This window comes from Anopheles ziemanni, chromosome 2 (genome assembly GCF_943734765.1).
Source record: "Anopheles ziemanni chromosome 2, idAnoZiCoDA_A2_x.2, whole genome shotgun sequence".
Classification (NCBI taxonomy): Eukaryota; Metazoa; Arthropoda; class Insecta; order Diptera; family Culicidae; genus Anopheles; species Anopheles ziemanni.
Window position 1 is genome coordinate 87,599,345 of NC_080705.1, and position 12,894 is coordinate 87,612,238.

Consider the following 12,894-nt stretch of genomic DNA (forward strand, 5'->3'; position numbering starts at 1 on the left):
GGACCAACGATGTCCTTCGGCGATGGTGGCGGTGGTGCTAGTGGTGGTGGTGGAGTTCTCGCCGGTTCCGCTACGTCGGTAACGGTGAAAGGTAACAATAATTCGTCGATGATACCACCGTCGGCTACGACTACCAGCTGGGCTATGATGACGAACGCGAAGGCCTCAAGATCGAACGGCGGCAGGCAACCGAAACAGCAACTCCCAACGTCCGTAGGCGAACAGCATGGCAAGGCTTGCACTGGCACTGGCATCGAAGCACGCGACGGCCGGACAAGGTAAGAGCGGGGACTTACCACGAGGAAAATCCTTTTTCGACCAACATCATCATTATCACAGGCATCGATAGGGTGAATTTACTTGCTTAACTGATTAAACCGTCCAGAGCTTTTATTCTTTTTTACATCCAATTCCGTTCAGCCTGAATGTAAGCAATGAAAAGATTTCGGTGGTCAGAATTTAACTTAACTCCTTCCTGAACGTCAACTTAAGGAACATGGTACACAAATCATGATCGCTTCAAAAGCTTGCAGGGCAAATAAATATTATGTCTCACCTTCGTCACCAGTCAGACTGAACCGGGGGCAGGAGGGAAATCAAATAAATTCCACAAGGATCAACTTTGGATTCTTCGATCGCTCCCTGCACGAGCCTACGTTTACCGCGTGGGACAAAACAGACGTCGCCTGGCGTTCAATACAATAAACGAGCCACAGCTACCTTGTTTCCTTCCTCCAACCGGGCAATCCTTTCCTAATCAATGTAATGTTACCCATATCAAATTCTACCCTTTCCCTGGGGCGGATTAGCCGCCAAATAGGAAAAAGTACATCACCTTCCAGTCCAGTCCTGCTCTCAGTGTGCAGAAGAAGGGAAACAAATTTGAAATAACATCAAACCCCATATTTGGACCCCGCTTCGACCTCCCCGGGTCGGAGGAATACATAAATTTTCATATGAATTTAAAACGATACGCCAAAAATGTGGTAAATGGTGGGTACAAACGGAGTGGGTGGGAATATGTTATCATTGCCCACAATGGCGTTTTCCTTGTGGCATGGAACGATATGTGGTTTTTATTTTATTTTTTTCCTTCAGCGAAGGAAGATGTTTTCGGCCCCCCTGACGAAATTGTGAATCCTTTATTAACTCAACTCCTCATCCTTATAATTTCACACGCCGGTGGCGACGTGTCACATTGAATTCTTTTACTTTTCCCCATTCCCGTCACCTACCTGCGAGGCACGGTTCGGCGTAGGTTTTCAAGAATGGGAGATACTAGGAGATGAATATTATGATTTGCCTTGACAAGATGATCCATCTTCATCCTCTGTGAGGGGTGAAATATGTTTTTATTTTTAAATAGTCGTCTGCAAGGAGGACACGTGTGCTGTATTTCGTGAAAGAACATTTCTTTCTTTTTTTTGTTGTGTTTTTATTTGAGGCACTCCTACGATTAGGTCAGGATAAACTTTTAATCAATGTTAGTGCACATTACAGGACTGTTTCAGTTAATGTTCCTAAATGCTAAAGATGTGGCCCGCTTGGGGAAAACAAAGTTCCACAGTTCATCACAACTTTTATTCCATTATAAGCCTTGTACAACACTAATTATCTTCATTAAACCGTTTCTCCCTCCCTTGTTCACTTAATCGGGGTGCTTAAATGCAATCACCGTGCCGTATCCTTTAGGCTGTACCCAGCGAAACATCGAACGGCGGCCCCAATTTCGGCGAACGCGATACCGGCGGGTTCCATCAAGCGAAAATTTGAGATGAAACTCAAAAGCCGCTCGCTGCCCAAGTCCTTCATGCGCTACAGGTGAGTGGGTAAATGTAATGCTTCCTTTTTGTGTCGGTTTACACTAGCAGCGCCTGTTTGCGGTACCCGGCCGTTCTCGGTACTCGCCCCCATTCATAAAATCAAGAAAATTGCGACCATGGGCTTTGCAGTTGCTTTACTGTTCATCTCCACATAGCGAACTCTCCTCCGTCGAACTATCGAACTCAGTTCCCGCAACAGCTGGGAAACTCGTAGGAAACTGGTAGGAAACTCTTGACAGCACTAGCAAAGCCCCTTGTTCTGACGTTTAATAACTGACGGATTAAGAAGAAGCGAAGAAGACCGAAATAAATGCGTGTCCACTTAGCGAACTCGGGAAACTCGAAACTCCATACAAGTTTGACAGGAGTTTCACCAGAGTTTCCTATGAGTTCGCTATGTGGAGATGAACAGTTACATTTTCCCTTCTAGTTGCGCTGGTCAGTCGTTGTTGTGTACACTTACTCAGGAGCTTTTATGGTGCACTCTAATTCGTTTACTCTCGATGTCTAATGCGGTTAATCGAATTTCAGCTGCGTTCGGCAGCCTGCTGTCGATAGCAAGCCCTAAACAAACTTGTTCTGGGAAGGAATGGAAAATTCCTCGAAAATTTCGCAGATAAAAAAGGGGCCTGGTAATGATAATTTCATTACGGTTTATTTGGGCTTTCGTTACCAAGAAAAACGAATCGTTTATTCAGTTTACTTATTAAGTTTCATTTTTAAGTTCGTGTGTATCAATTACTTTGATCAATATTACAATAGAATTAAGATATGATAAGAAAAATATGTTTATTCTAACATGTGTCTGAATCCTCTCGCGGTGTTGATACAAAATTCCACAAGTACGAGTCAACCGGCTAAATTTCCGCTCAGCGCTTTCGATGAAAAGCTTATCGCAAACGACACAATTTCAGTAAGCATGGTGGAAAGGAATTTTAGAATACACACCTTATCCCTGAGCAGAAATCATCCGACCGCTTTGACGTTGTGAGCGTTTCCGGTCGATTGACAAGGGTTTCGTTGCGTGCCGTTGATTTATGTGCGTCTAAATTTACGCCATTTTGCCACGGAGAGGAACAGCAAGCAAAATAAAAACATCGTAATCTCACCTGGTTTTCGCAAGCCGTCGTATAAAGGGATGCGTACAGCGAAGTGGCCAGTGATCGGTTTAAATCTGTTTTGCAAATACCCCACGCCAAAAGTGGGTAATAATGACATTAGGGCTGAAATCCTTATAACATTTATCGGTCTATCTGGGGACAACCTTTTCATGGCAAGGATTGATTTACGGTACGTTTTAAGACACATTTCGAAATTCCCAGATGGAAGTTCATGACGTCGAATGATTTATATTAATGGTTTAATAGACCGCAAGGTAAATTTTCCGTGCTAACGAACGAATTGCCAACGAACTTTTCAAAAGTAATAGTTGTTTTTAGCTAGTGTAGATGGAGCTAAAATGTGAATGAAACATTTCAAAACCCTTCACAAGATTACTAGAACGATACAACACCAGTATCGAGGTACCTTGGTCGTTCGGCAAAGCAACCAACTAGTGGTGAGCGCTCCGGAAGCGCACTCACGGCTCTGGACCTGCCTTCGCACGAACGGCTCTAGAGGTAGCTCCGATTTTAGCAGGGAACCAGTTCCAGAGCCGACTCCAAACTAAATGTTGGTAAAATAAAATAAACGTTTTACTGTTTTAATTATATCAATAGTTATGTTAATAATGACATAGTTACCCGTCTCCGGAGCCGTTAGTTCGGAACCAGTTCCGAAGCTGGCTTCAAAATTTATCAGAGTTGGTCCGAATCATTTTGCCCATCACTAAACGCATAGCAACGGTCGAATGTTCGATGTTCGTTTCTGTGCATTTCGTTGTTAGTAAACAAACAGATCGCACGCGCGTCGGTTGATCGGGAATTCGATTACAGTGCTCTCGTGAACCATTGTTGCTTAAAGAAAAAAATAATGTTGGCAATTACTGTTTGCTCATAACCGTAAGTGAAGTGAAAGATGTTCTGGAAGTTGTTATTGTGTGAAACGATGTAGATTGCATCTGGTTTCGGTGTGAGCAGGTTTAGTGCCATGCAGATTGTTTGCATAAATTATCGAGCTAAAAGTGGCAAACGAAAGAGATTAGAGAAGTGATAACCTTCGGACTGGTTCGATGCTAGTTTGGGTGCAAAAGAAGGCTGTTGAATATATTGAACAAGGAGGTAACAGCCTGTTGCATGCTAATAGGTACGGTCACACGAGACGAACCCTGCTCGAATTTGGACGCACGGCGAACCTTTTCTTGAATGTGTTAGTGAATCGAGCAGAGTTCGCGAACCTTTTTCGAGCAGAAAAGGTTCACCGATTTTGGTGGATAGCACGAACCTTTGCCGCGAACCTTTTTGACGTTCCGTTCGATTTCCCCATTTGTTTACAATGCTTACTTTGATTTATTCTTACCAACTATCAATGAAACTACATCAAAGATTCGTTACGTGTGAACGCTAAAAGGTTCGGCGAACCTTTTTTTGGCATTCGTTTGTAATAGTGTGCGAAAGGTTCGCCATCAAAGGTTCGTCTCGTGTGACCGTACCTAATAAGTTCGTTTAAGGATTCTGTTTTTTGCAAAAGCGTGCGTTCCTGACAGTCCGCAGTACGTTTAAACGCTACGTTTCACAGCTTCAGTTCAAAATGGAAAGGACAACGATGTGCGGCTCGGGAACGGTGAAATGGAAGGATCCGGTTTTCATATTTTTTTCAATGCTTTGAGGGCTTGAAAGGAATAGAGAAAGAACCCCTTGCGCCCTTCTCTTTTGCACTTTCTGATCGCTAGCAACAATATAGGGGATCCTTGCGTGTTCGCAAATGGCGAACTAACAGATGGGAGAATAAAAGATCTCGGGAAGAACAAAACCATTCGTCCTCTTTGAAAGAAGGCCTGTGCAGACATCTGTCGAGATTGGCACGAAAGACGATAATCTGTACGCCCGAGAGCTGAAGGAATACTGATCATTTTCGAAGTCCATATTATTTTGAAACCTTTCGAAGGCTCGGTTTTTACGGTTGCTACCAAGTCCGAAGACGTGAGCTGTTAATTGGGACTTTCATTAGCACTCCGATACGTACATCTGTTTATTGGCTAATCAACACAGACCTGTTATTTCGTCCCGGACTGGTTATGCTGGTTTACAAGGCTAACTAGACCCAGATTGTCGGGCACAAAAAATATGATAATGGAATGGACGGAAGCCATACTTAAAAAGATGAATTAAACTTGACACAGATAACTTAATGGAGAAAAATTACATTTTTTTATGATAGTAATTTGAAAACCTCTTTCACGTAAAACATAAAATCCTACGAATATTGCAAAGGCTATCTTGTGGAACCTTCCATACAGTTGTTATTAATAAGAACAGTATTTCTTTTTTATTATACTTGGATTTGTTCGCATGCTTATCAAGCAGACAAATTGGCTGTGATTGAAAAAGAGAAAAACATTTATGTTGATAACGTGCAAGCATCGTGGAAGAGATAACAGAAAAAAACAATCCCATGGCCACTTTTCAAACTTATGTTAAAGTTTATGCTTTCTCGGTTGACACCGCTCGTTTCTAGACAATTATTTGCCAAAGGTGGAAGGACAAACAGCATTTGTTTGGGAGCTTCCAAATGCAGCTGGGCGACTCCCCACGATCAGACATTTCCTGGAACTGCAGCACAAGATCCCCCCCGAGGGATCCCCAAGCAAGATGACTCCACGCATTTATACAGCTCATCGTGTCATCTCTTCATTGTATGTTTTTAGCTTCCTTCTTGGCGATGGGGGACTGCCAATTCTGAGGAAGAGCAACACACGCATCACTGGCGTAAACGGCTTCTTGAGCCCTGGGAAGACACAGGGCATATTTATCTTCTACACATTCCGGCCGACAGACCTCCATCAGTCCTTCGATTGTGTGGTTTGAGATAATATTTGAAGGAACGTTATTAAACGTACGCAGGCACCTTTCTCGGTTCGTTCGCTTTTTAAAACAGCTTGCGTTTACTCTCGAGCCCGGCCCAAGCGACCAGACCAAACCCGCGCGAGGATTAAGGGCATTCGTTAATGTTTCACCTGGCCCTACCGGGCAGGTGCTTTCCAGCGATGTCCTCCATGCGAACCGCTCCGCTTCCCTCCCCACAAGCGAAGGCATTGAACTTTCGTCGTCGGTTTGGAAGGAAGGAGGGAGTCTTACTTCCGAGCGTGGACGGTTTCGTGAGCCGTAGATCGCCGCCACGCGGTCGCTGGATCCGACTGGAAATGGACTGAAACGACGGTGCAAATCGTGACTACTGATTGATGCATTCCGCCTGCACACACACACACACACACACCCGTCAATGGTCCGCGGCGACCCAAATCACGCGATCCGCACGAGAACTCCCGCCAGAACTATCGATCCGTCCCTTCCGGCTCATTTGCCGTCGTCCATTGGCAGGTGCGGTGACCGAGACCCCCCCCCCCCCCTCCCCTCCCTCCCCTCCCCCGAAGTGCACGGCACCAGACCGGGTTGTGGTCTGTACCATTTTTCCGTCCCGTCTTCATTGTTTTGTTACCCCTTTCCGGTGGTCAATAAACAACTCACCGGCGGCACCATTTTCTCTCCGGCATGGCATGCGGTCGAGATGTATGAAGTAAATAATTTACACCCTCCCGGTGTGGTGCACGTTCTGTGTCATGCGAATTTTCCATCGCGTTTCGCAGCCCTTTGTTTCTCTCGTTTTCTTTTTTTTTTTTTGGAAAGGTGGTGCGCTTTTCCAGTGTTACATTTTACTAGTTCAGGTCGTGCTTTTAAGTGTGGCAAAACTTTCTTTCATATATCGGTAAATGGCTAACTCTTCCAATAAATTATCATTATAACGTATTCATGCTGAAAAAAGGGTTTTCTTCTTGTTTCAGTCAATTTAAAATTGTTTTCTCATTTTAAGGCCTCAATTTTCGTTGCATTTACCCCGCTGCAAGTATTTACTTTACACCGAGCACGTAATTATTCCATCGATTACTGTAACCGCGTTTGCGCGCTCCGGAAACGAGTGAGAACGAGCAGCACGGGTTTTCGATCCCGTTTCTGTTTTTTTGTTGGTCCCAGCCCCCTTTAGGCGGTGGGGCGTTCTCATAATTAATGGTGCCAATAATTATCGTATGTCAACCGTGTCCCGTTCGAGCGGCGGGATGCCATGCCGTGGACGTGCGCATTCAAGGAACGTGCACAGGTCCATTCGGTGTTGTGCAGTGTCGATAAAATGTGGGAGCTTCGTACGGAGATGTGTTGTTGCACACTATATGTGTCGGTTGGCTGGAAGTGAAAGTCACGTTGCCTACAATAATCAACCTCAATTTTGAGGTCGTCAAGTTCTGTTTTTAGTACAGAGAGAAGTTATGAATGTAGCAAAAATTAAATCCATCTGTATGTTTTTTCCAAACAACTAAAATCAGGCTTGTTTTACTTCTAAAAAATCGTATATAAAATTTAAAAAACATGCGAGATTGAATAAATATAAGTTCTTTCCAAAATCAAAAGATATCTTTACATAATCTGGGGCAGATCATTAAACAAATGGGGTATAATCACAAAAGGTTTAACCAACACCATTATTTTCTTTGGAAGATGAAAGTATTGAACCCGGAAGAAACGCGTCTCACTAAAGGAGCTCACGTTGACTTACAGTGAATCGCAAAAAATTGTCTTAAAAGTGTCCTATTACATCCAAACCTCGTGTGTTTGTGTGTGTGTGAATCGAGTGCTGCCGATCGATATGAAACCCCCCTGCTTTCCGTTTCCGTCGAGAGCGTTAATGTGAAAATATAATATCATCCATAATCCTTCGCTCCGATCACGGAAAAGTTCGACCGATTCACGAAAGCGTACAGGGCTCTGGGAAAACGATATCGGCCGCCCGTTGTTCGATGACAATCGGTGCCGATACAATCCCCAGAATGTGTGCCCGGTGAGTGTTCGCTGAGGCTGTAAAGATTACGATCGCCAACTTCCTTTCTCTCCTGATCGACCGCGATCAGCATCCGAGAGGAAGCCCAAGGTTTGTGCGGATCAAGTTGCGCATGGAGGAGGAGTGTGTGTGTGAGTGAGTGTGTGTGTGCACTTGGAGAAAATATGGAAACCATTCAAGCCTGCACCATGGTGGATGTGGTACTGTGCCAGCGTCTGCCTGGTGCCGATGGCGAGGAGTCGCCGAAGCACTTTGTCGGGAGAACGCGACGAAGAAGAGTCACGGGTGGAGTGAGTGAAGAAACGGATCCGATCGGTTCGGAGGCAGTGGTGGAGTGTGCGGAATCCATGGAGGATGCGGAAGACGAGACGCTGCAGCAGCGCGAGAAGGAGCCCAAGAAGGAGGATGGCACGGAATCTCAGCTTTATCGCTGCGACTACGAGCAGGTCGCCGGAGTCGAGAAGCAGGTGACAATCCGGATCGATTCCGGTGACGGTGACATGATGCAGGTGGAAGTGGCGGATGGAACGGTTGCGGAAAGCGACCCCGAAGGTGAACCGGTTCCGCTGGACGCCGTTCGCGAGCAGCTGCGTAACTTATCGCCCTCGACAGATGTTGACGAGCTGTCGGTAATTGAGCCGATGGAGACCGTAATCAGCGTCCCTAACGGGCTCCCCGCCGCGGTGGAGAACTGTTGCGAGACGCCCGGGAAAGCACCGGAAACGACGCCAAGAACTGCGGCCGAGATCGCGGGTGATGAAGAGAAGCAACATACAAGCCTTATGGACACCAGCAGACATAGCTGGCATGTCGACAAAGAGACACAAATGTAAGTACCCAGTAAAGGTCGCGTGCTCTGCGTAGGTGGCTCCACTTCACTCCACTACTCTATCCACCGGAAGTGCTTCGAATCTTTGTTCGTTTCTCGTGACATTTTGGAGAACGCTTATTGGATCTATTTGGGCGATACTTTATCGCCGCGTACAGCGCTGTGTTCTGTTTTACTTCTCCACAGGCTCCAAAGTAATAACCACAGCATGATCATAAATCCCAATCACTGGCACAAGCAACAGGCTTCCACAGAGACGGCCTCAAGCTTCCTTCCGCCGATGGAAGATGCTCCAAATTGACCTCTAATATGCGACCATAATTCACACAGTCCCAGGCAGCTTTTTGTGCTCTTCGAGTGATGAGTCTTTCGACACTCGACGATGACTTATTCTGACGTTTATGGGAAACCGAGCGAGGGAAGCAAACAACTTCCCCCCGACAAGTGCATAACTCACGTTCAGCTCTAATGAGTCGTGAACTGATGGATCATTAATATTGTTCAATGGGGGTTTTTTCTCGATCGAACACGTGTTAAGCGATGTTAGTTGTTCCGCAGAGTGTTGGTAATGGATGTAAGAAGGGCTTCTAGTAATGAACGGATTACTTGATTTAATGGATTGTTTTTCAAAAATTAAAATCATGTGTTAAGTAATATGTTTAAGAATGAATTTTATGTTGTACGGTTGAAAAATTCAACATAAAAACGAGGTTGGTAAAAAGACATTCTACGGGTGCATGAAAAGGAATAAAATTGAGAGAAAAATAATGTACAAAGTTGAGCTATTTTTGGCTACTCTTTTTGTTTTTAACTGTCATACGATTACGACAATGCTACAATAAAAACTATAAAATAACGCATCATTTTTTACTCTAAAATGTAAGACTTATGTATGGAATGTTGTGTTGTAACTTGTTGACTTTCTTCTACTAAATGCGAATACACAAACGTATAATGCGTGTAATTGTAAATGTTTTAAATAGTTTTTATTTCGTTGCTTGAATTTGTGACGACATAGTTATTTAAGCTGATTTTTTAAACTTTTATAATCTTGTCAGATTTAGTTTTCTGAAGTATCATCAGTAGAGGAAACTTTGTTGTCTGAAAACTTGTGTTTACCAATTTTTCTGATTCGAACATTATGATTTGGAACCCTTGGAATTTATGTCTGCGAAAGTGTAAGAAGAGATCATTTCCTACCTCGGTGAGATCCATCTTTTAAATTACACGCAATGGTGTAGCCAATACATCATCTCCATGTGGGTTCGCTTCCTACGCCCCGCCTATCCCAACGCAACTAGTGCCATACTATCCGAAACAATCTAAAACAATCAGCACACTTAATGAAGACACGCTCAGCCGCATTTACGCTCACCCCGAATTCGATGCGGCTGAGATGTTTCATCCGTGCCCAAGTCCGGTTCTCTCTGGTCTCATCGCTCAATCCCCTCTTCCTTTAGGTCTTCTTCGTCCTTTTAGTGTTCTATCTTAAGGGAGGAGTAGTTTCCCAACTCCCAGGGGGAGGAGGGAATTTCCCTCGCCGCCTGAGAAGGAAGCTGCCGCGCCAGGCGTTAAGTGAGCGTGACATAAATTTTCTCGTTTATGCTCCGCGCGTCTGGAGCGGAACCGAGCAAACAGCCATGCATTTGCCCACCTCCGTGTCCCCCCTCCCCCCTCCCTTGTGGCGTGTAACTAAGTAACACTTGGACACTTTCTGCCGTGCGTCGTGTGCTCGGGCAACCGGAGACAAAACAATGCCGATGCCGACTAGACCGACGACATTATTATCATCCGCGCCTCCCACCAACTCCCTGAGGCCTAAGTGCGTGTCCGCATCCTCAGGATGGAACAGCTGCTTCACAAGTGATGCCACCTCTTGCGGGCCATGCGAGCAACATAAGACGGTAGATAATGGCGTTACCGAGCAGTCGCAACTGGAAGCCAAGAAGGCCGCTACTTGGCCATATGTAAAAGTGGTTACGGTGTGGTGATGAATCATGTTTCTGCATCCTAGCGGCTCCAATCCTTTGTTCCTTTTTTTCCCCCCACGGCATTCAACCTCTTGGTAGAGGAAAAACAAGGGAAACGCGTGGATCATTTGTTTTAACTGTTTGCTTACGACATCATATAAGAACATGTCTCCGTAACGCAAGAAGAACGAGACGGTTCTGTTGTAAGTCCTAGAACTACGAACATGCCCATCATTTTTACCCATTACGGCCTTATGTCACGTACGCATCATCCGACATTCCTGTATGAAGAACTAAATGAAGTGTCCCTTTATTATTTAGTCTATTACGACAGAGTTGATAACCTGCGTCGGTGTTAATATTTCGCTTTAATTGAAAGTTGCTTTCTACTGTTTCGATTGTAAAGATAGTCTTCAGCATGTATGCCGTTACTTTTATTGATATTCGCAACTCCTCGTCGAGGAACGCTGGTGAAACTGTAGGTCCACAATCTTTATCGGCCACAAAATCCTGCGATCCTTTCTCCTTATCCTCTCTCCCACCACTCACTCCCGCCACTCATCCATGGCGCTGACTTTTGCATGTAATCGGCTTCTCCCGGCGACTTGCAAAACCGCAAGATTTATTTTTATCTCGCTACGCTTATGCTACTGTGTCGTGTTGTGGGCTGCCTGAAATTAATCCTCGCTCATGAATAATGTGCATCGGCGCACCACAACCCGGCGGCGGGTATTGCACTTTCGGATTTGTCCGGTAGCTTTCGACTACTGTCGTCCCGTCCCCCGGGGACGGAGTGTCAACCCGGACCCAAGTAGCGGTGCAAGAGAAGGTAGCACTGTCGCGCCGAATGCAATTGGTTTCTTTCTTTTGGCTCAGAGTGTTTGTTGCTGTTGCCGTTGTACCCTGCATCGGCCGTATGTGGCGGTGTGTGTGTGGTACATGGTTCAGTGGAGGATTAAATTTGCATCAATCATGAGCGCGAGTGAGCACTTTCTTCGCGCCGCGACTACGTGGAGTGAAACCATCATTAGTCCAATAAAAAGCATCCTTTTCCTGATTCGGCCGGACAGCTGAGTCATCTGGCTAGGGAACGGTAGCGTTTAGGTGACGCGTACGTGTTGTTCCGCGAGAGAAATTCCTGTTTATTAGGGTACCATTAGATAAACGGTTCCGAACAATTCTGCGTGCGTAACTGAAAACGCGAGATGAGATCAGCTTCATTTGCGAAAGGGTGTTTAACATGTGGGAAAGAGTAGAATTTTGGTAGAAAAAGAACATTTCAAACACAATCGTTGAGTATTAATTTTAGGCTACCTTCATAAACCTTTAAGTAACATTGTAAGAAGCTGAGCTTTAATCTGGTATAGGTGGTCTTCAGCAGATAACAACATGTACAATTTGGAGCTATCGTTCCACAGTTTAGAATTTTTGGATTCAATACTCATTTTATTAGCGTAGTATTTAGTGAAATAAAACAATAATTAGATGTTAGAGTTACCTTGCGAACTAGTATTATTATAACAGCTTTGAACAATTTGGGCTCCTTTCAGTATTATATGTTTATGTTAATAGCTTCTCTATTACTTTTTATCACCTGGGTATTACTTCTTAGCCGATGGATAGAATAGTTCTAAAACTGCTAGAATATTTATGGGTAAACTTACAATTTTGTTGAACGAGGTATAAATTACATTCCCTTTTTATTTTTAAACGTGATGGAAGGTAAACAGCGTTAATGGAATTTAAAGCGTAATGGAATTGAAATTTCGTAATGAGCCTAGCTCGTTGAATATTAAATTTGAACATACCACAGTCCTTAAGTCCCGAAAAATCGATGAATATTGATGTTATAGTTTTCTAAGCATCTATAGACATAAATGGTTACTAAAGTTGCTTATGGTGCTTCACTTTCAACCTGTAAACCTAGGGCTTTCTGAAATCTGTGAGGTTGCTATCGCGGTATTTAAGAATGACTGCTCCACTATATTGATTACACCACTGTTTTTGGGCCATCAGATTATTTTCACATACTATGAAGTGAGTCAAAAACATAACTACATCTTTTTTTTAAGTCTGTCTTATCAGAACTCAGTTGAATGTTCTTGCAGTTTTTTAATTTAGCCTACCTTTTTAGTAACTAATATCGAAATACCTAACATTTAAACCCAGGAGTGTTGCAAAAATGTGCAATTTATTTTATTTTCTTTAGTTTCTTTTCGGTTCTGCTTTCCCACTTCACTTCACAAACAATCGTTACAATCGCCAAACAAATCGCTCAAACCCT

General features: G+C 44.2%; 1 protein-coding gene across 1 annotated transcript in view; it reads left to right on the top strand.

Annotated features, from left to right (window-relative positions):
• The first annotated feature begins 7,999 nt into the window (after positions 1-7,999).
• Positions 8,000-12,894, top strand: part of LOC131294650 (uncharacterized) — a 42,145-nt gene continuing 37,250 nt past the window's right edge. Inside the window, exon 1 of the mRNA XM_058322694.1 lies at positions 8,000-8,640. Within this exon, the coding sequence (XP_058178677.1) occupies positions 8,000-8,640 (641 nt within the window). The remainder of the gene's footprint in view (positions 8,641-12,894) is intronic.